The 26,828-nt window shown below is 37.9% G+C and overlaps 1 protein-coding gene across 1 annotated transcript in view; it reads left to right on the forward strand.

The window, feature by feature from the left end:
* The window catches only part of Thsd7b (thrombospondin type 1 domain containing 7B), a 938,083-nt gene that overhangs the window by 536,907 nt on the left and 374,348 nt on the right, over positions 1 to 26,828 (forward strand). Inside the window, exon 12 of the mRNA XM_085840847.1 lies at positions 366 to 469. Within this exon, the coding sequence (XP_085696973.1) occupies positions 366 to 469 (104 nt within the window). The remainder of the gene's footprint in view (positions 1 to 365; positions 470 to 26,828) is intronic.

The raw sequence follows: 26,828 nt of genomic DNA on the forward strand, positions 1-26,828 counted from the left end.
GCTTTTCTTTTTATTTTGAGCTACTGTGGATTTCTCTAATATTCCCAATCTGCTACAGAAAGAAATTCTTTCTTGAAGAGTAAGAGATACATTTATGCATGGGTATAAAGATAAGGCTTTAGAAGGTTGTTAGAAATTATACCAGTCTAGAAAAGTAGAAGTAGTAGATCCTTCTCTGGGATCCATGACTTCACCTCCATGGGCAGTTGACAAGGCTTACAGAACCAGACATGCTTTGTTTCAAATCTGGGTTAATTGAACTCTTGTCTTTTCTATTTCTGCATCTCTGTGTCAAGTGTTGCAAGTATGTCTTCCACATATGTGTTGTGCTAAACATACTGTTTTCTTCTTCCTTGTGGTCTCAGGTGGAAGCCGCAGAAATGGAGCTCCTGTATCCTGGTTCCAGAGTCTATCAGGCAGGGGAGAACAGGCACCAGTGAGGCATGTGGGAAGGGGCTGCAGACAAGAGGTAAGCAGGGTTCATGTGTGATTTAACGTGATGTTTCTCTGTACTTGGTTGTTCATATTTGGGAAAGTTGTAATATTTCTGGATTGAGCTATTTATATTTATTCTTATCACTAAATTTACTCTTGGCATTAGTAAGTGTTGTTAGCTAAATATCATCATTTAAACATAACCTTTCACTGCACCTCAGTAGTAAAGCAAAAATAAATAATAATAAATATATCTCAATTATAACTGACCTCAATGTCTATATTATGAATGTGTGTTGAATATCAGCCAAGATGTTGAGGAGATGCCAAAATTAGATCTGAAAGTACACATTGTACTTTGTTTACATTGCATGTTTATGTGCTGATTAAATATATGAATGAAAACATAACTGAGTGAGTTGACTAATCCTAATGATCCTGGGTTTAAGCATGTGTGTCTATATATTTACTGTGTGTGTAATATGCACAGAAAGAGTATTAAAACTTCTAAATGTCATTGTGATAGGCTTCTGTGTCTGAAGTAAAGGATGGTTTATTAAGTACCTCTAAGAAAGACAGCAAATCTATGAGGAGCACCCAGTGATTTGGTCTGTTCCATTTTTTTGTTTCATTTCTAATACAAGGACAAACTACATGGGACTTGATGGAAAATACTTTATTCTAAAAATGGATTGACTGTCCCTTCTGTTCATCTTGCTTTTGTGGGCAGTAATAATGCCCTTCTAGCTCCATTTACACAACTATCCCTAGAAAAAGCTTGGGTTTCTTTGCCTGACTTACAGATAGTGACATTTAGAAATTAATATTGTCAGATGTTGCACATTGGATATTCTTGAATGTTCACCAGGCAACATTCCCTTAATGCCCATAAAACACTTTAAATATTAGTAGTAGTAGTATATTAGTATTATTAGTATAAATTAGTATTATATAATTAATAGAAAAATACTGAGTTTTTGAAAAGGCCTCGAATATGAGAGAAAACAAATAAAGAAAGGCATCGGAAGGAATTAACCAGAAAGACAATACAAGAAGTTGCACACCAAACTTCTAGAGTTCAAGAAAAATAAAACAAACATATGGAAAAATTATCAAATGAGTAATCCAAGAAAAAATGCCTTTTTGGGCAACTATATCTCTTGGTTGAATAAAGTCAAAATGATTAAAGAACTTATGTGAGGCCCATCATTGAGAGAAATGAGAGAATGATCTGGTCCCCAGTCTTCCAAAGGAAGTTGCAAGCCTATCTCCAAATACAGGGGTTATCAAGCATCAGCTTTGACAAGTGAAAGGGAACAAACCAATTTTTCAGAGGTTGGTGAATGGGGGCTTAGTCTACATCATTTATCACAGTAAGATGAAAGTATCTGCAGAAAACAAAATACCCTAAAGTTTACTTAACTGTATCTCATCTCCAGAGGCATAATATGAGTGAAGTGGAAAACTGGGAATCTTCCCCCAAAGGGAGGCCATTTTGCCAGGAAAAGAGAAAGGGTGAGGGGCAAGTCCAAGACTAAAGCATCCCACAGTTTAGCAATATGCTATCCAGGGAAACACTCACCTACTACTTCTACTGTCACATGTGCTAATTTCACTCTGATGATCCTGTTCTATCCCTGCAAGGAGGCATGTCTGTGGGGATTCGCTGTGGTTTTCAGTGACATTGAACTCCCTTGTAAAGGTTATGTCTGTGTATGTAACATCCAGTTTGATAGAGACTCTATATTTGGAAAGCTTCCATCTTTTCTCTATGGATCCCCTGTAGCTGAAAGGGAGTATGAGCTTAGACCATTCAGTAAATTCTCATGGGTCACACTTCCCTCTTGGCATTCAATGATGTTTTAGAAATGCAATTCACCTTGCTGGGACCTTATGCTGGGCAGGTTTGCTCCTGTATAGTTCAATCTCAAACACTGGAATGAGCTTTGCAGTCATTTCTTCTAGTGTGCAACTTTTGAGACTGTCTACAAAAGCCGTTCACAATCTGTGGGCACCATAATATGAGGAACTGTATTAAAGGGTTGCAACATTAAGAAAGTTGATAAAAACTGCTATAGAACAAAGGTTAGGTTTATTTATATCTGTTTTCTAAGAAGTCTTGAAAGAGGAAACCTGGATTTCTGTGAGATTTGACAGAAACCCTAAAAGGAGAAAGAGAATTCTAACCCCTGCCTACCAGACAGATCCATGACTTCAGTTCCCTTTGGCCTTTTTTTGGATTAACTCAGCAATAGACTTAGATGTGTACCTTAACCACTATTTATGTTTCAGTCCTTCATGTTCAATATTTCCAATAATTATAGTTCTGGAAATATAAAGATCCATTGCTTTATTTTATTGTGTTTATGTTGTTAACTTGTTCAATTGGTATATACTTAAAACTCATTTATGTTATTCTCTTCTGATCATGGAAGAATTAAAAAAAAAAAAAAAAAAAAGAGCAGGCAGAATTACCGCAATAGCAAAATATCAGTACCTTCTCCAGAGTAGTGAGAATTCTGGTTCTATTGTATAAGATACACTCTGCTTCATAGAGAGTCAGACATTTTTACCCAGTTAATTATGCTTAATTTGAATAAAGAAAGAATACAATCCCAATATTGTGACAGATGATACTATAGAAGAAAGAACTATACATTTTCTTTTTTATTTTAAATCACTGTTTAAAGAGGTAAACATTTTAGTAATACAAAGGAAAAAAAAGGGTCCTGAAATTTCTCGAAGTGTGACATTATTTATGGAGTAATTTTAATTTTACTGTCCACACTCCTTTAAAGCTGGCTTAAAAGAATCCAGATGTTTTACTTTTGGACTGCACCTCATTTATCAAACGTCAAGTGCTCCCTTTTATCAGAGGGACAACACTGTAGCACTATGATGGAGATGAAACAGGAGATAGAGGATTACCTTTTTGTGTCTAAGATGCTCTTGATGTCTTGAAGTGCCTGAACTCTTTTTCAGTTTACTTTCACTGAATAATGTTTATGAGAAATGAAGAAGGCAGGTCTCTAACCATTATCAAATCTTTTTGTTCTTTCTTAATTAGTTTAGATTTCTCACACAACAGGTTAAGGGAATCTGTTTGCTTTGCCTTTAAAAGAATCTCCTAAAACTTAAGGTGTTTTTCTACTTTTAAAAAGGTGGGGATGGGGAGGTGGGAATATGTGGTGAGTGGAGGAACGCCCTCATAGAAGCAGGGAAAAGAAGGATGGGATGGGGGTTTCCAGGAGGGGAAGATTGGGAAAGGGAATAACATTTGAAATGTAAATAAAGAAAATATCCAATAAAAAAAGGCATGAAATAATCCAGTATAAGAAAAAAAAATCTGTGTTACCTTTACTTTTAAAGAAAGGGCACAGTAAGGAATATGTAGGAAAAGTTATAGAAACAGTATGCTGTAAAATTGTAATTGTATTATGGTAATAATAATTGGCTTCCAAAGATGGAAATATATATGCTGCATGTGTACATCTATAGGTCTATTATTTTGGCAAGGTATGCTCAATGTCATAATTTTTCATAATCAAATTTCTTTCTAGAGTCTTTCACTTGTGGTTGAATTTGTAAATTTTCAGCTTATACAAATCATATTCTGTAAAGTCTACATTCATAAAGCACCAGGGTCAATCAATAATTTACATAAACTAGATTCAGAACAAGCTACTTGTAAGTCTGAGTACTTCATTCCTTTGAGTAACCATTTTTGTCTTAAGAGACATTGTTTTCTTAGAAAGAAAGGGAGAGATACAGATCACTATTCACCATTAGTTTATCAACCACCTAGATCTAGAAAACATAAAAATACAGCACAAATACACAGTCTGGAAAGATACAGACTGTGTACTTGAACGAGTACTGAAATTATACAGACAGCCTAGCTTGTCGATCACATGTCAAAACTGTTGATCTGAGTGTTAGCTGCTGACACCGTGGCAGGATGCCTTGGAAAAATCTACTTAAAGGAGGGAGAAAAGTATATTGGCTCGACTTTTGAGGACTCGGGTTCATGGTCAGTTAGTTGAGCCATTGCTTTTGGAAGTGTGGTGCGGTAGCATGTCACAGCAGGCACATGTGGTTGTGGAGCCTGCTCAGCTCCACAACAGTGGGAACCAAAAAACAGATACACAGGGGGAGAACTGGGATTTTAGCATCTTTTTGTCTGGAGTGCAACTTCAGAGATCAGCCCCCCTTTCTCTACTTCCCTCCTCATAAAGGTCACCTCGACATAAAGGTCACACTACCTCCCCCTAGTGTCAAAGGCCAGAAGTCAAGCCTTTACAGTGGAGCCTTTGGAAACACTCAAGATCTAGAGCACAGCCATCAGCCACTCATGCTTTCTCTCCCATGGTAGACATATTTCCTCAAAAGTGGAGAAAAGGAACAAATTTATAAATCTTTGCATTTGCATTCTTATTTCCCAAATAGAAGTATCCTGTTATTACAAAGGTTAGTTCTGCCTGTTCACTTATATAGATCACAACCAGAAGGATATTTTTAATAGGCACATGGGGATGGGGTGGGGAGGGGGACTACAATAATTATGACCTGTAGTCAGAGATATCTGTCATTTTTGCCTTAGTCATTTCATTTGCTTTGTGTTTGTTGTTGTAGGAGGAAGGACTGTATTTTCTGGGAAGAAATATAGAGTGGTTTTCTCAGGGTATTTCTTGACTTAGACTGAAACAAGCTCTGTCATCTTTGGCTGTAGGAATTGGAAATCAGGGAGGGGGAGCCACTGGGACCCATCCCAGGAAACCAATATAATATTTGTAAGAGGTTGAAAAATCTATATGTTTTTCTGTGCATTTATGGAAGGATGTGGCTACCTTGCACAGCTTTGGGTCCTGGAAACCTGATTAAGGTAATGAGACAATGAAGAAAGGACAGACACAAAAATGCCATACAGAAAAGCTGGGCCTGGTGCTCTGATGAAGATGTACCAGCAGCAGCCTGGAAACTCAGCACATTTGTTTTATACATCTGAATAGAGGACATTGGTTTATTGTGGGTTAGCTGATCCAGATAGGAGGTCTTATAGCAAAGCATTCCACACTGTTAGCATACTGGCAGATGCTGTAGTCTTCAATTTCAGGAGTGTCAACATTCACACCAGGGGAAACCTTTGCCATTCTCATGTGTCTAAGACACTGTGGGCCTTGGCATGGTCATCCTCACATTCACAACACATTCAATCAGGGCTTAATCTGGTCCTTATACACTAACTCAAATCTTCACATGCTCTTTACAGAAGGGAGGGCATGACTCTACTTACCAGCTCAATACACTAGGGTATCTGATGTATGTAAGTAATAAGTAAATGCTTATCTGACATACTAGTGTCAATATCTTTGGTGAAGTTGTTTTGATAACCTTGTTAATCATATAGGAAAAAGTGGTCAGGCTTCAGTATACATCTTATTAAAGAATATTTGTAAGTCTGACATAGTTGTGCATGGCTATAACTCCAACACAGGAGAATGAGGCAAAAGGAGAACAAGTTCAAAATCAGCCTTCCCTGTTTGGTCAAAACATATGTAAAGAAAACTAAGCACCTCTAACATAAATAAAACAGTGCCAGAATGTTCTATTAGAATGCACATGCTCTTTATCAGTTTAATTCATTGCTCAGTTCCAGGTACCAAAATATTCATTAGAAGTATCATAAGAGTATACAAACCATTTAAAAATGTATTTATTTAATAATTTATTGTACAAGTGTTTGGCCTGCATGTATGTAGTTGCACTATCTTTGTGCCTGTTGCTCGGGAAGCCAGAAGAGGTAGTTGGATCTCCTGAAACTGGAGTTACAGACCATAATAAGCCACCAGTGGATGCTTTGAACTAAACCTGGGTCCTCTGTAAGAGCAGCAAGTTCTCTTAACCACGGATCCATCTCTCCAGCTCTAAAGAGTCATTTTTTAGAAAGATCTCTCTTTTAAAGATAATTGCTGAAAGTATGAAAATAAGGGTTACCAGAGTAAACTGTAGAAATTAAATTGACAGTGTATGACAACTCTCAAAATTAAAATACCCCATGAGCGTGACAGAAGGATGGGCTTGCTAATGCCATAGGCTTTGGTTTTGACAGTGGAGTGCTCACTTCATGGTAGAGATTGAATTTTAATAGAAGTGAGTCATGGCTCTTGGAGGCATTTTTTCATTTCCTTTGTGTGTTTCAGGGTAGGATTATCTCTGTGGCTTTTTGTGGTGGCTGCAGGTAAAATATGCATATTTTAAAACTTTGTGATAAATTTAATATAAATATTAAAGGAGATGGGCAACCTGAGGCAGAATGCTTTAGTTACACGGTGTTAACTAACTGTTGCTTCAGTAATATCTCCTTGCACTAGCCCTTCTGCTTTTAATATAATAAGCTATGATTCTAAGAACAGAGTAGCTCTTCCCCCACGTTCATTTCACCCATATCCTCAGAAGACATTTTACTAATGAAATGGATGCTGGTGTTGAAGATGGATAAAAGAAACTCCAACTGCTGGATGCAGTCATTTGCTTTTAAAACTCGGAGTGAGAAGTTTCTCTCCCAGCCATATAATTTTCTTACAGAACTATGTTCCCTTCAGGAATGCCGATATACATTTCAAAGTCTGTAAGAAACTATGTACATGTAATAGGATTACATGTCTTTTGTGCAGAGTTAAATCCCATCCCTTTAAGTAGCAGTGCATCCCTGATATCCCTTAGCACTGGTGCAAGTAAGGTTGAGGCATTTGTTTCTGTTTATCCAGGGCTCCCTCTCAGGACTGTAGCAGAAGGAGATAGCACTGGTGCAAGTAAGGTTGAGGCATTTGTTTCTGTTTATCCAGGGCTCCCTCTCAGGACTGTAGCAGAAGGAGATAGATTTGTGCATTTTTTGTGTGTACATTTCTAAATGAAAATCAAACCTCAATGCGCATTCCAGGTGGAAGCAACTGAGCAAGAAGCTCACACCTGTGCCAGTGTCTGTAAATTCCACGGTGGTGTGTCAAACCTCAGTTCTACTGAAATTCTGAATTCAAGCAGATGAGTAGGCCTCAAAACAGTATCTTTTAAGGCCAACTAGGCTGTAAAGATGTGACTAAAACAAAAACTAAATAACTCGGTTTTAATCCGGGTATGTAGGAAGTGATGTAAAAACTACTGCAGTCAATTAAAATCAAGGAGCTCTTCAAGTCTTCTGTTTCCTGGGAGGATATGAAAAAAAAAAAAAAGAAAAGAAAACTGGAACTGAAAGTAGGAAAGATGGGAGCTCGTGGAGCCTTTGAAATTATGCCAAGAAGGAATTTGGAAGCTAACACTAGAATAGTAATAGCAGGGGTGGATTAGAAGGAGCACACATGAAAGGCATTTAAGGAAAAAGAAATCAATGCCATCCAGTAGCTAATCTTACATACCACAAAATGCATCACAATAAGTTGAGAGCACTGGGTATAGACCAGTGAGGACTCGCTGATACAGAAGAAAAATAAAATGTGGCATAAATTATTAATACAAAATGAGCTCATGACATATACACACTGTGAGAGAGCCTGCATTTGAATATTATTTTAGTGACTTCAGAGTTAGCATTAAAACCAACTTAACAGATATCAAGAGCTACCCATCATATTCTCTCTCTCTCTCTCTCTCTCTCTCTCTCTCTCTCTCTCTCTCTTTCTCCATATATATATATATATATATATATATATATATATATATATATTTGAAACTTTATATTTAAAAGTTGTAGATAATATATAATATAATGTGATTCCACAGTACAAGTAAAAAAAAGTTTAGAGAACAAGTATTGCAAGTCTGGTATCAAAAGAATAATCCTTCTCTTCAAATATAAAGTAGTATGTCTCAAATGCCAGTTCTGCCTCTCAGTATTTGTGTGGGGTTGGTCCACATATATCAGATGTCTTCTCAGAGCCTCAAATTTCCTTAAGCAGAACAGTCCAATCCTGTTGATGCTTTTACAAGTTGTTTCTCTAGAAGCATTGCTTTCATTTTCCTTGCAAACCTAGGGAGATAGTAATAACTCCACTGAAGAGAAGGGCTGTGGATATTACTAATGCGGTTCTTAAAAGTAAACTGCTGATGGTCAGGAGCGATTAACTAAGTCTGTGGGAAATGGTGAAAGCTATGGGGCCAAAACATCTTCCTTTGGGAAAGACTTGATATAGAGGTAGCATGGGAAAATTATTTAGATTGCTCCAATGAAGTGGAAAAGGCTATTGTGCCCAGAGGTGTTGGCACACACCTTTAAGCCCACCCCTAGGGAGCCAGAGGCAGTATTGCTGAGTTTGAGGCCAGCCTGGTTTACTGTGGGAGTTTTAAGACAGCCAGGGCTACAAAAGGAAACCCTATCTGGAAATACACACACACACACACACACACACACACACACACATACAGTGAGAGACAGATATAAATAGAGAGACAGAGAAAGGGAGGGAGGAAAGAGAGGCTTTTGCTTTTTATGCAACAGAAATTTCCATACTCAATTGTCTACATCCTGGGTGGGTTTGTTTGTTTCTTTAGGAGATACCAGAAGTTATTTGGCTAATAAGTAGAGATATAGTTTTGTAAAATTTATGGAGGTAAAAAAATTTAAAAACAGTTTGTGTGGCATCATCACATTTTTGTAGGTGTTTAAAGACAGAAAATGTACTCTGCTTATTAGTTGAATAGGTATAACTGAGTGCACCAAGCCTAGTCTCAGTAGAGTAATTGAAGCTTGAAAACATTCATAGATTTGGGGAAAGGTCTGGAGGACATGGATTAGGAATAGATAACATAGCAAATATGTGTCAGAGAAGACCAAGAAAGAAGTACACTATAGCTCAAAGTCCAAAGAAGAGAGATATCCATCTTGCATGAATATGAAAACAAGATGACACACAAACAACCAGTGGGGAAAATACATGGAGCTGTTAGGAGGGAGGAGATAACTGACTGAAAGTCTAGATGTGTCTGCAAATGGCAAGTGGGTGTGACTGAGAAGTAGGTGAGTTCAGGAATTAGAAGGAAGAAAGTTCATTTTCCTCCTTTGCTCCCTGATTGGGTAACAGAATGACCTGAGGGATTAGTGAGGAAGACAGAAGTGTCTCAGGAAATGTGTCTCTGTCCATATAGACCCCTCTCTAATAGTTTCCCACCTGACATCCTGCAATAAATACCCTTAGCTGACAGGACTTCCTTCCTCTGGCTCCTTATCTCTGCTGTGATGTTTCTCCTGGAGTCCTCATTTGAATCCTCAAACTCCAGTCTGAGTCTGATTCCTCGTCCACTTGGACCTGCATGCCATCTTCATGACCTCCTTCTACCATTTGTCTCTCTATGTCTGATCAGATGACCCTGACCCAGTATTGAAGCTGGAGTGACAATCCCAAAGCTCTACATAACAACAGCTCTCTCTCTCTCTCTCTCTCGCTCGCTCTCTTCCACCTCTCTGTCTCCCACCTCTCTCTCTTCCCCACCTCTCTCTCTCTCCCCCCTTTGGAATTTTCATATGAACATCACTCATTCACAAACACACAGATATGTAAAATTTGTTGATTTTCTACTTTCAGACATCAAGTTTTCAATGGCTGTGTGTTCACATTCATTCTGTGGTTGTAAGGCTGAAATATCTTCCTAAGCCAGTTCTCCTTCTGCTGTTCTACCTCAGGAGAAACTTAGGCATGAGCCAGTGACTAGGTGCCACCCACATGTCAAGTGCATTTATCACCACAGGCTGTTACTGCCTTCCTTTTACCTTCAATTACTACTTAGCCCCCTACACTATCTCCTGGCCCCATCCCAGGCATTACCTTCCTCCAGCCAAGCCTGGTGTCCCCCATGCAGCTGAGGTTCTCAGTGTGAACTTCTTACCTTTTTGTCCTTTGTGTGTGACAATTATATCATCCCTCTGATGTACTCACGTTAGGGTTTCCAGCTCTAGAAATGTAGGGAATGTGCCTTGTTCACCTTGAGATCCCAAGTGCTTCCACACTCAATGTCTCTTCCTTACATGTATAATTTATATGATAAGTATTCTGTTTATCTGTGTGCCAATATAAGATGTATACGATGGTGGCAAATGTGAAAATGAAAACATGAAATACTATTGCCAGTCAGCTACTGGAGATCTTTGGGTTCACATACAAGTCCTGCATAGATGAGGAATAGATCTTCTGGGGTTGAAAGACTTGGGTCCATGGGTGCCAAAGGCTTATGTACTGAGGCTTATAGACTCAAGTACTATGGACTAGGTTATTGTAACTCTGAACATTAGAGGCTAGAAACTATGGCTATAGGTTCCTAGCTTTGAAGCTCATCACTTTAGAGGTGTTGGCCTGGCACTTGGCCACTTTGATATCAATCAGTGGTAGCTGCAGTTCAGCTTTCTCAAGACATCCAGTGCATGCTCACAGAGGTCAGGAGGACATGAGGGCCATCTGGTTAAGAATATAGGAAGGATCCATTAAAAAGTCCATGAACACAAAATACCAGAAAGTTGTCTATAGTAAAGACTTTATGAAAGTTCAACACAGAATTCTCCACTATGATAACATCAAACAACAATTACTCTTATTAACAATGTTTAGCTGCTCCTTAGGGAAGGATGTATTCCCATGATCCTTCTCAATATATGTATGATTTCATTTTACAAAAAGATCAAATTATGGCATATTAAAATTATTAAGAAACAATATATATCTCAATCTCAGGTGGAAATATAAACTGTGCTTATGAAAAACTAATCTCCAAGAGAACAAAGACTATATCTGCTCATTCCAAGCATGGGTATTTCATAAATTATGCAAAAATAAAACAAAGATTAAATTGAAGATAAATTATTACTATGAGTGTCCAGTGCTTAAACAGTTATCAAGTACTTTTTGCTGGATGAGGATGAGGATGGTGATTTTGTCCCACTCCAGGATCAAGGCTCTGCTCTGTTTCCCTGGAGCGGCTTTATTCAGCCATGCATGAATTCCCCACCAAGACCAAGAGACATGTGCACAACATTGGAATGTGCAAAACCAAGGGACGCCTACACACACACACACACACACACACACTCACACACACACACATCCATACATGAACATGTACATATACATATTTACACCTAATAGAGAGTTTAGGGGTGACCCTCTTATGGCTATGATATAATCCATGTGAGGTTATAAACAAAGTTCCCTGCTATATGGTTAAAGATGGACTCCAGCTTCAGTCTCTGTGCTCAAACACTTCTACTTTGAAAGCCTCCTATCATTTTCAGGACTACTTAAAATGCTGCCCATACAAATAACTGTTCCTATATTCCTATAACATGCACTCATGGCTAATAACAAGCTAATTGCTTAACTGTGTTTATAGCTGTAAATTAATTACTAATGCACTTTTGTTTAGAGTAGTTCTAAACACATTTTTTTTTAAATCATTTGTTTCAACATGTGGATCTAAGGCACTTCAGAATTTACAATTGGATGGTGGATGGAAATCTGACTGTTGCACAACTTCAAACTCATAATTAAATTCTGAAATACTTGCTCAGACTGAAATGTTGAATAATGTGCCATCTTATCAGCAACTACCCTGGGAGTTTGGGTTTGGGCTGACGTAAATGGTATAATTACACTCCACAGAAAGAGCTAGTAAATCCATGTTTATATTTTAAGGCCTGCTTAGTTTAATTTGTATTGGTATTATTATAACAATCCAATTTGTAGTGTGCACAGTTGGTATTTAATAAGTAGTTTTTCTACTTTATATTACCAGAAAAATAATTGTATCTCCATGGTTACTGTTATCTGCTAATATTAGTCTTTATTTTAAGTTGCTAATTTTCTAATGCTAGCCCTGTGGACACAAGTTCTGAACTTTTATTTGTGGGACATATTTTATATTATCATTAGGTAGTGAAAAAATCCATTATGATTATCTTTAAGTAACTTTACATGAGAATAATCCAGAGTGCCAAAAGTCAATTTTTTTCATTCTGTTTGTCCTAAGTGAATAAGTTCTATGTGAGAAAATAGTCTACTTGCCGTTTTAATGTCGTTTTCTTTTTCATCCCCTCCAAGAATTTCCTTCTGTGTGTTTCCTGATGACCAATAATTTCCTAGACAATGAAGAGAATTCACAGTGTATATGTTGTCTGTAAATGTAAGTCATTAGTCTTGTTTAACAGCTATTTTCATCAGTTTTCTTCATTACTCAATTACCCTTGAAGACTCTTTCCTTTAGTTAATATCATCAGTCTAACTTTATGACTATTATTATCCACTCTATGCCCCAAATTAATGGAGAACATTCTATGAAGTGAGGGTGTCTCAAGAGTGAGTGGATAACTTGTGGGATAATAAGGCGATTGACTCTTACTTATACTACATATCACAAATATTCCACAAACTATCCTCTATTTTCCTGATTCTGGGATCCAGAACAACATGGTTTCCAGAGACTTTAGACTCATAATTTCTAGAGAAGATGTTTAAGTTCTATTGAGCTACTTAGTTTTTGGTTAACACTAAGCTGAAAATTGAATATTTGGTGGCAGTTTCCAAGAACAAAGCCTCTGCCCACAAGGAGACAGAAGTTACAGATCTTCAGAACATCCCTCTGTGGCTCCCTTTTCCTCATCATTGGAAGCAACAAACCCTGCATCTTGTGGGTAGATGCTTATTCCAGTGGCTCCTGGATCTTGTAACTCCTTACTTCTTGGCTTGCCCATCACAACATATTCAGTAGTTCCTCAAGCAAAAGCCAACTTCAAGCTGAGATTCCTATCGTCTGCAGTCCAGAGTCAAATATTTGACTCACATTTGTAATGTTGCCTGTCTGTCCTATTTTATTTCCGATAAAGTGGTTCATTATTCTTTTCTTATTATTTTGTTCTTGGTTATTGGTGGTTTTTTACTTTTACTTTTATATTTTTAGATAGTTGCACAATGTAGTCCATCTTGGTCTGAAACTTGATATTTAACCAAGCTGGTTTCAAACTCCTGCTACTCCTGATTTGACTTAACAAGGGGTGGGATTACAACATTGAGTTAGCATACCTACCTTATCTGTATTATTGTTAACACTTGGCTTATATAGTAACATTTAGACTCGGTCATTTCTGAAGACTTTTAGATGTTAAGGTTATAGAGGACCTCAGGTTATATCAAATGGGGTATCTCCCTGCCTGGCTATGCCCTCTCTAAGCTCCCAATCATTTTGCATGTAAACATTTTGAGTTCAGGTTAGATTTGGTAACATTTTTAAAGCCAACAAATTCAGTTTAAAATTTCTCAAGTAATTTTTTAAACTAAATCGATTCTCAAAGATGGATTATATAAATATGGCAATTTCTAAAATTAAAGCAGCAAAGACCCATTGTGCCTTACTGCATTCTTACAAAATAGGTACTATCCATCTTTGCTCCTCTTACACTCCTGGACTGAACCCAAAGGGCATATCTTCTCCATCATAGGCAGCATACTGGAACTCCACTAAACTAAATTGGTGTGCTCTTTATTTAAACACAAGTACATCTAAGAGGAACTACAAGAGCTATTGATCGTACTTTATGCTATAGTGTTCATATTCTTAGAGAGCCAGAAATCTCAGAGGCAGTTAGAAAATAATGTTTTACTGCAGCCGCCAACCTCTATTGAAATATAGAAAGATTTGAGGAGACAATTTTCTTTGAAGAATGACACCTCATTGTACATGTTAAAGAATATCTCAGCTTGTAGATGTAACTGGCTGTTAAATATTATACACAGTTTTAGGTTTGAAACATTGCTCCCGCATCACGCCCTCTCTCTATTCTGAACAGGAAATTGATTTGGCATAAGTGAATGATAGATAGATAGGAGCTGTAAACCGTCTCTCTATATAGATTTGTTGTATTTTTCGAAAATTGCCCTTAAACTATAAAACACGATGCTGTAGGCAGTCTTTTGCATAGTTCTTTCAATTGGGTAATAAAATATTGAACAATATTCCAGATAGGAGAATTGCCATGTGTCACTGTTATATGCCTGATGACAATATTTCATCTACTTTGAGTAATGAGGAGTAGGGGACAAAGGTTGATTACAGCTTCACAGGACTGTCTCACAGATAGGATTGTTCTGCTACAATGCATGTACTAAGGGAAATCAAACAGGAATTTCATTATACTTAGCATTTAAAAACCTAATGCTTTTTAAATTGCTTCTTATTCCTGTGTGCCCCTGCTCTTGTTTCTAAACACCCAAAAAATAAAAAGAAAAAGTTAATTTATTTTTTAAAAAAATCCATATTTCTTATAGTGGTATCTTCTTTTCTGTAATTAAGAACTTAACCCTAAAAGTCCTCCTGTGATTTGTAGAAGGCTGTGAAAACTCAAAGTCCTATCTACTTCCCTTCATTGCTTCTTTATTCCAACCTCCCTCTCTGTCTTCCTCTTTCCCTCCTTCTTCTTTCTAATGATAATTGGATCTCACACGTGCTTCACCCAGGAGTTAAGTTGCACAGTCGAATGGCATGCTTGTGACTGTCTATTGTCTATGCAGGGATCATGCATTAGGGCCTCTTCACATGGAAAAATGACATTTTCAAAAGGTACTACCAAATCTATGTAAACTAGAGGAGATAATTTCCTCACATGTACAGTATGCTGCCTGAAAGCCTCTGATGCTGGAGGACTGCTAAGACTCCCGGAGAGAATGGGTAAGATTGCTGAGATAATAAACGGATAGTGGGAAGGGATACAGTGAACTCGCTGAGACAAAGCAGATGTGCTTGGGCTCATCAGTAGGTTAGCACCTGATGTGGGAAGGGGCTGAGTGTGTGTGTGTGTGTGTGTGTGTGTGTGTGTGTGTGTGTGAATGTTGAAAGAGCTCATGTGGCATCTAAGGAGAACAGAGCATGAGCCAGACTAGCAAGGAGAGATATGAGGGTTCTGTGAAGGAAACACTGAACTCTGGAAAACAATGGGGCTGGGAAGTGTGGCCATGAAGACTGGGTGCCTGTGGGAGCCCCAGCATTCTTCACTGGAGTTCTCTTCTGCATGGTACAGAGATAGAAATATTTTCACAGCTGGAACGTGTAACCTCTCATGTGATTTATGGTGTGACATTGAATCTTCTCTCATCCCGACTTTTTTAAAAAAAATCACTGTGTGCTGGAACACTGCCTCACAGCTGGCCAGTTAATGTTTATGATGGGCATTAACCCAGCTGCCCTCATCTACTCTGTGAACAGCTGCTCTGGCTTTCCCTTCCCTGGCTTGCAGGCAACTGCCACTGACCTCTGCAGCTTTCTGTATTTGCTTCTGGCTCTCTCAGCCAGGCTTGTGTGGATCTACCTTCACTGATCTATTCATCCTCTGTAAAGATCTTTAATGAGACCTACTATACTATAGGCACCAGTTAGTTCTAGATGCAGAACTATAGAAATAGAGTAAACATACTTTATCTTCTGTAATAAATGTGGTGTGGAAGGAAATAGCTTACCAACAAATGAATGTCTAGTATCTGATGTCAATAATGATAAATGCTTTCAAGAAAACTAGAATAAAAAATGAAGTAGTGGACTTAAAAGGACAGTTAAGTTTAATTATGTTAACAGGAAACATTTGCTGAGAAAGGGATCTTTTAGCAGATACTTGAAGGAAGGAAGGAGTGAATGATGCTAATACCTGGGAGATGAGAAACTCCCAGAGTGGAAAGAGCCTGCAGCATTCAGTGAATATCAAAGGATGGTAAACTTGAGCAAGAAATGCCACCAGGAGCAACAGTGAGATAGGAGTCCAGAGAGGTGGAGAAGCAGCAGCCAGTTGTAGAGAGCCCCATGATAATGTCAGATGCTTGCTGTGAGTGCAATGGGCCCTGACAACAGACTTTACCCAGGAGACAGATGGGCTTATCTTCACATGGCCATTGAGCAGAAGAGAGACTATAAGTGGAAGGGCAAGCAAAGTGGCCAATTAGGTCACCAAATCCTTCCAAGGGAATGATGGCTATCACACACACACACACACACACACACACACACACACACACCAAACAATAGAGGGATGAAATAGGTCAATTTTGAATGTGTTTGAGAGTAAGGATGATGAGATTTGTGCAGGAGTTAAGGGAACAGTTAGCCAGAATGAGTAGAGGGACATCAGCCAAAGTTTTGTATGAGATAACATGAGAACCAGCCAGAAAGGTTGCATTTACCTAGGGGGAGGTGCAATGCTAAGTTTGAGCTAAGAGATTGGGGAATTTAGAAAGAACCCATAGACTCAAAGTTGTGGTCGGTGGCTCAGTAGAAAATCAGTAGCATGAGAGTAGCATGGCATCCAAGACATGTCAAGGAAAGTAGAAGAATAGTAACTGTGCTGAGCATTGCTGGTGAAGTGTTGGTCAGCATTGACATTTTGAATAGTTGGTATTGATGTTGACAAGAACAGAAAAATGTGTATTGAGTTACAGGAACACAACTTCAGGGGCCTTGGGGGAGAAGTAGGAACAATATAAAAAAAGGCATCATGGCAGACTCTGATTGCAGGAAAGACAACTGAGGCACCAGGAGGAGCAAGGTGCTGTCAGAGGAATGTTTTGTTTCTGACCCTGGGAAAATAATAGCCAAAGGGCATAAATCCATGAGGGAGGAATATGTACTGGATAGGAGGCACCAGTATTCTAAAAGGCATGAAAAAAATGGATTCTATTTCTTAAAAGTTTCTGTGTGGAACAAAATGAGTTTAGTAGTATTAAAAATAAAACAAAGTAGGAAAAATGTGCAGTCCCTCATTCTCGTCATCAATCCAACCAAACTTCCTTTATTGAATGAATTCAAAGTGACATGGTAGATAACCTTTCTGAATAAAAAAAATCTACAAGTACACAAAGACACATGCTCACACATATATACATACCTACATACACTCACATTCATTCACACACACACTCGCACACACACACACACATGCATACATATATACTCACAAACACACATATACAGACCATCTTAGTTAGGGTTTTACTGCTGTGAACAGATACCATGATCAAGGCAACTTTTCTAAGGACAACATTTAATTGGAGCTGGCTTATTGATCCAGATGTTCAGTCCATTATTATTATGGTGGGAGCATTGTAGCATCCAGGCAGACATTGTACAGAAGATGAGAGTTCTACATCTTTATCTAAAGGCCACTTGGGGAAGACTGACTTCTAGACAGCTAGAACAAGGCTCTTAAAGGCCACACTCACAGTGACACACCTACTCCAACAGGACCACACCTCCTAGTAGTGCCATTCCCTGGGCCAAGAATATACAAGCCATCACACAGACACATACTCACACACATACACACCACTCAAACATGCATGCATACATATATACTCACAAACAACAAATACATACACAAAAATTCACACACATACTCATATAGATACACATACGTACACACACACAAACATTCACTCACACACATACACACAAACGTATGCACATATACACCACTCAAACATGCATGCATACATAAATACTCACAAACATACATATACGTATACATACACATATGCATACATATACACATACCATATAAATGCACTAACACATATACATATATACACACATGTACTCATACACATATGCACAAACACACATATACTCATACATGCATGCATACATATATACTCACAAGCACACATATACATAAACAAACATACATATACATACATATACATATACATACATACACATATATACTATATACATACACTCAAACACATACTTAGACACACATACACACACATACTCACATACACTCACACACATACATATACACACACAGTTAGAATGAGGGAACATATTATACTACAAACATTGAGATTTTTTATTAAGTAGCAATAATATAATTGTATTTTCATAACATAGTGTATAGAAGATACCTCAGATTTGCACTTAATCTGACTTTTCTTTTTCTAAACAGGCTAATATATATTGGCAACAGAGTTGAAAAACAATCACAACATAAATCCTACTGCACTGTGATGAAAACACATTCATTCTTAACTTGATCATAATAAATCCCTTTTGATACTTTTTTTATAAAATGTTACCTTCCATATTCATTAATTTAGCAGATAGAATAAAGATATAGATGAGGACTCTTTAACGCTTAGATGTTGTTCTGTTATATGAATATTGTCTCCTCATACTTTCCTTATACACTGATGTTATTTTTCTTTGAAATGACAACAAAGAGAATTCTGTGGAAGTAGGTTAGGTAAGACAAACTGTCGAATAACAGAATAACCCCTCTTACTGTCTACACTTTTAGAAAAATCATGTTTGTCCCTCATTCCTTTTTCTCCATTCTTTTGCATATTTTTAACATATTAATCATCACCATGGACATTCTCAATATCATTTATATTGTTTATTATCATAATAAAATATTCTTAAATGGTGTCTGATACTTAGGTGGGTGAACTTTTAAGCCTTAGCAGAAAAGAGTTGCATTTTTTCCTTTTGCTGTGATACGCTTAGACTGACATATGTTTTTACACCTGCTTGCTCTGCCTTTACATTTTCTAATATATTTATGTCTCTCATTTTCTCTGTGAAAACTGTTTTGTCCAGATTGTAAATAAATACGGGTTTCAGCTATGTCTTTTTAAACTTAAGCACATTTACAGAATGTTTGCAGGTACCATTTTAAAACAGGAATACTTATGTGGATATCATCTAGAGGTAGAATTTTTGCTTTCTACCAGACAGGAGGCCATGTTCAATCTTCTACACCAAGAGAAAACACAGACATACACACACACACACACACACACACACACACACACACACACACACAACAGAGAGATTAATGTTGTCTTACACTTTTGAAATCAAGAGCACCTTAAAATTCCTTTCCACTACTGTACTTTCTGTCCACCTTGACCTTACCCTATCAGATGTTAGCGATCAAGTCTTAGAAGCCTTCCTGGTTAACATGTGCTCACAAATGAACTACCTTAAAACCTGGCTTTTGCAAGAGAGACCACTAGGGGTCTCCCTCTCTGTGAACTCTATGTGATATCAATCAAGATTCACTCAAAGGTGCTTCTATCTCTTGAAAGGGAGTCTGATGGTCCTTCCTTCCATCCCAACCATCCAGAGACAGCCCCACCCGTGGATCCATCCCATAAACAACCACCAAAACCAGACACTATTGCATATGCCAACAAGATTGTGCTGACAGGACCCTGATATAGCTATCTCATGTGAGGCTATGCCAGTGCCTGTCAAATACAGAAGTAGACACTCACAGTCATCTATTGTATGGAACACAGGGCCCCCAATGAAGGAGCTAGAGAAAGTACCCAAGGAGCTAGAGGAGTCTACAACCCTATAAGAGGAACAACAATATGAACTAACCAGTACACCCCAGAGCTTGTGTCTCTAGTTGCATATGTAGCAGAGGATGGCCTAGTCGGCCATCAATGGGAGGAGAGGCCTTGGTCTTGTGAAGATCATATGCCCCAGTACAGGGGAATGCCAGGGCCAGGAAGCAGGAATGGGTGGGTTGGAGAGCAGGGTATAGGGGACTTTTGGAGAGGAAAGTAGGAAAGAGGATAGCATTTGAAATGTAAATGAGAATAGCTAATAAAAAATACAAAAATAAGAAAGAAGGAAAGAGAGAGAGAGAGAGAGAGGAAGAAAGAAAGAGAGTCAGAATATTGGGAGGCAGAGATGCAAATGATGCAAGCATGGTCATCGTTCTCTACCTTGCAAGCTCTGTGTCTGCAGGTTCATCTTCAAGTGGCTATGAAGAATGACAACAGAGAAAATTGATGTTTCCTACCTCAGCCTTCCTAGTAGGCAGGATTACAGGAAGCAGCCCCAAGGCCTGATGGTAACTCTTGTGTGGACTTGAATCTCATCAAGAATATTTTTCAGTAAATTATTTTCCTTTTAAAACTGCCATTCAAGGCGTCTTGCATTTATGTCATTTGATTTAAAAAAAAAGCATAATATTTTATTAATTATTTGGAAATTTTACATAAGTCAACCCAATCACATTCACTTCCCAGAACTCCCAGGACCACCCCTGCCCCTTGTGATCTTCCCCCAAACAAAAGAAAAAGAGGAATAAAGACTATTTCTATGAGTTTTGTTATTTATTTTGCAAATACGTTCCCAGCTTACTATTTCTCTTCTAGCTTTACTGGCATATTATAAGCCTGTAAAACACTGGCAGCATTCAGAACCTGATATACATAACAGAAAGCTATGTGTCAGTTTTTACCTTGTGGTTTCCATATTAGATGTGGTAATAGACAAATCCCCTTTGAGACGATGATCATATGTAACAGTGCTTTATTCTTGTGAATATACTTTGAAAAAGGACAGATTCTGTATAATGTTTCCCCCAAGTAGTCATCCCTACCACCATTCCATAGTTTATTAAATATATATTTATTTGTATCTTATGTGTCTTGAATGTTTACATGTGCACACACACACACATACACACACACACACACACACACACACACACACACATACACACTCACACTCATGACCTAGTATCCATAAAGGCCAGAAGATGGCATCAGATCCCCTGGCATTAGGGTTAGAAGTTGTTGGGAAACACTTCTTATGGGCACTGTTTACCGAATATGGGTCCTCTGCAAAGGCAGCAAGTGCCCTTAACTGCTGAGGCTTCCTACTCCATGACTTTAAAAGACTTTTGCCATGTGATTCATATAAAGTATCATGCTAAGTCTTAGTATATTTAGCCATGTTTTTGTAAATCAATGATTTGACAATACACCTCACAATCTAGAGAGACAATCTTTTATAATCTCACACATAGTATAATTATGTATCTTTATATGTGAAATTTTAATTTAATTTACTTTTAATGTAACTCTTAAATCTTGGTATCATGTTTACTACACAGTTCTTTGGTATCATCTCAGATGGTTTTTTATTTTGTAAAGCACATTTCTTGAGCAGGATTTATCTAGTGGAACTACATTTATAATGATAATTTTCACCGATCTGTTAGGGGCTATAATCTTTGAGTACCCTGCATGTGTTCAAAAAAAAAAATAACAAAACAAAACCTGATCACAGCCTGTATTTTCATATTTTCAGTGAGCCATTAGATATAAGAAACCAAAGTCCATAAGGAAAGCTAAATTATTGATTTTACAACATCCCACTCTTCATTTTTATTCCAAAACCAATATTTGACATTTTAGCCAGAAAAAAAATATAAAATGCATTATGAAGTCACCCTAGCCAGTTCTCTGATGTATTTATTCCCCATAGTCATTTTTAATAAACCATTTTCCCGAGTATTGAAAATATTAGGATCTCTATAAGTTCATTCTTTAGCTGAGAAATTACTACTGGGGAAAACAGTGGTCAGTGTATGATATGATGTTTCGGGGTGGCAAAAGAGTTGGGAGAGGTTATTGGAGAGAGAAAGAATCCTGGGCAATGCCCCTTACTCCTTAGGGCATAATTAGTACTGTAGCTATTTTTTTAGTTACTTTATTTTATGGGTATAGCTGTTTGACAGTATGTATGTCTATGTACCACATGTATGTAGTGCCAATAGTCTGGCATCAAAGAAGGCATCAGATACCCCAGAACTGGAGTTACATGCTGTGAGCAGTCAATTAATTGGGTGCTGAGAATTAAATCTGGGCCCTCAGGAAGAGTGTTCAGTGCTATTAATTTCTAATCCATATCTCTATAGAAGCCTAATTATGGCTTCTTAATTCTCTGGTTTGGTAGGTTCTAATATAACCTGTATTCCAAGAATAAAAGGACAATCATGGTGAGAAATGGGTAACATTTAGAGGTTGAATTGAAATCATTTATAAATGTGATTCTTATCCAAGGAGGGCACGGGATTTAAGTGCATCTGGAGGGTTTTCCTAGGTGATGTTGGTAGAACACATTTGTCTCTTCCTTTATGTATGTGGGGAATTGCTCAGATATTTTGATGCCTGTGATAAGTGCATTCCTATTACAGTTATCTTCTCTATTTTACTTTCCCAAGACTAATCTGAGCTATCAAATCCATTCATATGCTAACAAAAATATTTTCATGACAATTAGGTGACCACATGGTAGTTGATGAGGCAATTTCTCTTGAGCTCTATGAGGATATGCTGTGACTATATGTCCTCAAGTTACCTAGTCCAAGGAGATACTTTCTGAAATATGGTAACTGTGGTCCTGTATTAGAGGACAATTTGACATTAATGTAAAACAAAACAAAACAAAACTCAAAAATCCCATAAGGGCTCTGGAATAACCCTATTGTTCATTAGGTGTTGCCAGAAAAAAAAATCACAAATCTTTGGAGTATATAACCATTTTGAGGATGCACAATATCCAGGCTCTTTGAAGCTGGCTTCTATGTAACCATGACCGACCAGGGTGAGCTCTCAGTTAGACACTGTAAATTGCCTCATATGAGCACATAATATTTTTATCTTCTGTACAGTAGGCTTATGACTGACAGAGGCCCCAATTCCTTACATACTGGAAACTCTAAGGTCTGTATTTTTGCTTCAGACAAGACGTCTATTTGTGGTTCCATGATGACTCCTTGGCCTCCCTTCCCTAGTGCTGGCTTCAAATTCAGGTCATCCTTATACACGAGGATATGATTCATGGTTTAGGCTTAAGGAAGCATAGGCTCACAAGAACTATTCCTTAAAATGGCTGCAAAGTTCTAGGAGTCAGTGCTTAATGCACTACTTGGGGGTGTCATCTTTGACCCTGCCATTGCATGAGTTTACATCTATTATCCATGCCAGGAGTTGCAATGGTAGGACCAGGCTTATTCCAAATACATCAAACTGACCAAAAGAATTCCTATTACCCTGGAAGGAAAAAGCAGTATTGAAAAGAGAGGGGAGTCTACCCTGGGCCACAGTGTTATCAGAAATTCAATATCCACCACTATTCAGATTTCTCTACTCCTTTCTAGCAGAGACAGCAAAGGATTTAGGATCTATCACAGTGGTTTTGAGGTTTGTTTCTAAGCATAATAGGTGTGTGTCACTAAATCTACCTTCTAAACCCCCAGTTCTCTAGTTTTCTCATGTCTCACACAGGAAACACTTCTCAAGGAGGCTTTGGAGATGAAATGTCATCATCATGAAAAGTGACAGTGTGTATGTCTAAAAATAAGCATTGCTGGGTAGAATTTTATAATGTAAATGACTTACCACTATCTTGCTTTGGAACTTAAAACATTTTCCCAATCTCTGATAACCTCTTAGAAGATTGCTCTGTATAGTTTCTGTCTTTTAAGAATAGTCACCTTCAAATAGGGACTTTTAAAGAAAAATAACATGCCAGGGTCATGCTTCAGTGGACAGAATGCTTGCTGCATATCACAAGGACCTGAGTTCAAATCTTTAGCAGTGACATAAAAGGGTATATATATATATATATATATATATATATATATATATATATATATATATATATGCTCCTATAATTCCAGAGCTGGAGAGACAAAGACCATGATCCCAGAAACTCACTGGTCAGCCAGTCTAGTCTAATGGGTGAGTTCTAAGTTTAATGTGATACCCTGTCTCAAAACTTAAGGTGGTGAAATGGCTCATAAGGTAAAGAAGGGTTCATCAAGCCTGGTGATCAGAGTTCGAGCCTAAGAGCTCACATGATACACTGGGAGAACTGACTCCTTATACATTGTTCTCTAACCTCCATACAGGTTTAATCAAAATGGAAAAGCATCCAGAATGGTGTGCTCATGTTGGCACTGAGATCTATCTAGCCTTTGGCCAAGGAAATAACATTAGGGAAGGATTTTGTTTCTGTTTGTTTGTTTGTTCATGCATTTGTTTGTTTGTTTTTATTTTCCTTCATTGTATTTTATTAATTTTTAGTTAATTATCATTGATATAGATTATTAGGAACTGAGTGAGTGAAGTATAAAGACCAAAGTCAAGGCTATGCTTATCCTATTTCAGAGCAAGCAGAAATCACAACGAATACACCTACCATCTAAAAGATGGGGAGATTGAGCTGCATTTGAATTAGAGCCTTTATACTGAATACCCTTCTTTTTCTTCCTTTGATAAAATTCCTCATCCTAATCCTCATGTGCAATGTCCAAGTCTCACAACAGCTCATCTGTGACTCCTTCCACAATTCACCAAAAGAACCAGTGCATTGGCTCCCTCTACTCCTGGCTCCATTACTTCCCTGTAGAGGATGCTTCTGCAGTCATGTGCTGGCTCTTTGTGAGCTTGCGTGTTCTTTAGACCACTCAGCTTCACTAAGCCTCTAGTGTCTCATTTTTAGAAGCGCAACAGTGACAATGCATGTGCCCCAAGTAACTGTGAGATAAATGAGGTTAGTTATGGATGACCTTGACTTTCATAAGGAAGTCAGCTCATATTTAGTCCTCAAGTTACAGTTTCTTCATTATCTTCTTCCCAAGTCTTTGGATAAACAATTTTTCTTTCATTTTAACACTTAATATATTCTGTAGAGTTGATCTTACATCTCATATAAGGTGTGGAATACAAAAGTTTTCTGCTCTTTTTGAATACTGTGGACCTAACTAGCAAATAGTGTATCTTCTGAGGTGAATAAATCTGAAATATCTTTTGAATATAATAAACTAGCAATTATTATTCACACTTTATACTCTGATTACAAGAGTCATTCATGTATATACATTTTGAACTCTTACGCAAATGTCTGTTTGTGTCAATTAATCTTCATCCCCCTGGTTACCTGCTTGAGAAAGGATGAAAATGATATCATGATACTAAACAAAAATAATGAATCAGTGGATATCTTGTCATGTAATCTAGAAGGGATGGAAATATTCTATCACATGGTCACCTGAACCAGAAAGGACAAGAATGCACCATCATGATATTGAACACAATCATGTGGAAATACACATGTAACTCTGGCTTCATTGGTCTGGTACACAAACCATGCAGGCAACCAGCCACAGGTACCATGAGAATCAGATAGTGTCCCTGTATCATCTCATAAGAAGGCATGTATTTGTTGCTTTTCTGTTGCTGTGAAAAAATAAGATGACTACAAGCAACGTAGAGGAAATGGGGGGTCAGTTCAGCTTCCAGTTTCAGATGGGGGGAATAGTCCATTATAACAGGAAAGGAATGGCAGAAAATGTGTGAGGCCAGCTTGCCAGTCAGGAAGCAGGGAGATCCCATTTCTCCAGGATGCAAGAAGTAGAGAGAGAGAATAGGAAGTAAGCCCAGGCTATGAAAACCTTAGAATACACCCCCATGATCTACATCCTTCAGCAAGGCTCTGCCCCCCAAAGGTTCTCTGACCTCCCCAAACAGGACCACCTCCAACAGGAGAATATATGTGCATGGAGAACATTTCTCATCCAAGCCATCACAGTGGATTTGTCTGACATGAGGTGTCTGGAAGAGAATAACAACTGGAAAATCAGGCCCTCAAGGCTCTCACATGAACACCGAGATAGTGCATGGCACCTCCCTTTCAACACCCACCCAAGAAGTACAAATGCACCAACCATATTGTGTTGTTTTAGTCCATGCTGAATTTCATGGCGTATAAATTCTTGTCCAATCTAAGCACATCTGTTCATGGTAATTAACTTCTGTGCCTTGTGAGCAGAAAAGCAGAATCAGCTATACAGTAAGACGCACTGGCTTTATTTCTGTTTGTCATAATGATTCATTGAGGCATTATGGGGAAGCAGATGCTTTTTATGCACTCCAAGACTCTGCATCACGGCAGCCCAAGTGCCGCCATTACTCCTCATACGTTGAATTAAGCAGGGTTTTAAGGTTGTAGAGCATTAAGGTTGTCAAGTGTTAATACCACTGTGGGAACATAATTTTGAAACCTTAAAAAGTCTTTGCTCATTCCAAAACTTAACTCCCTTTTCTTCCCTGGTGGAGGGTCATAATTTAAGCTCTAATCCTGAACTTGAGTGGAAGCTTTTATAAAGTTACAAATCACTGGGCTGGAAGTTCCTGTGAAAATTTAATTTTAGTTCACCATCTACCAGCTTCTTTCTCTGTCAAAGACTGGTAATAGCAATTCCCCAGTAGGCTTGCAGTTATGGTTAAAATGAAATCATGAGAAGAGCACATAGCAAAGAACCAATCATGTAGTGATGGCCATTGCGTGAGGAAGTCACTGTTTAAGTGTTTGCCCTAACTTCTATCTACTGTTGTGTTTAGTCCTTAATAAATTCTATGAGGTGGATACAATGATTATGCTCATTCTACGTATGTATTATGTATGTATATATGTATGTATGTATGTATGATGGAATTGATATTTAGAGAAATTAACTTAAGCAAACTTTATTTCTTGGGAAAGTATAGAACCAGTCCTCAAACCCAATT

Source organism: Mus caroli, unplaced genomic scaffold, assembly GCF_978045245.1.
Source record: "Mus caroli unplaced genomic scaffold, Mus_caroli_1 scaffold_1, whole genome shotgun sequence".
Lineage (NCBI taxonomy): Eukaryota > Metazoa > Chordata > Mammalia > Rodentia > Muridae > Mus > Mus caroli.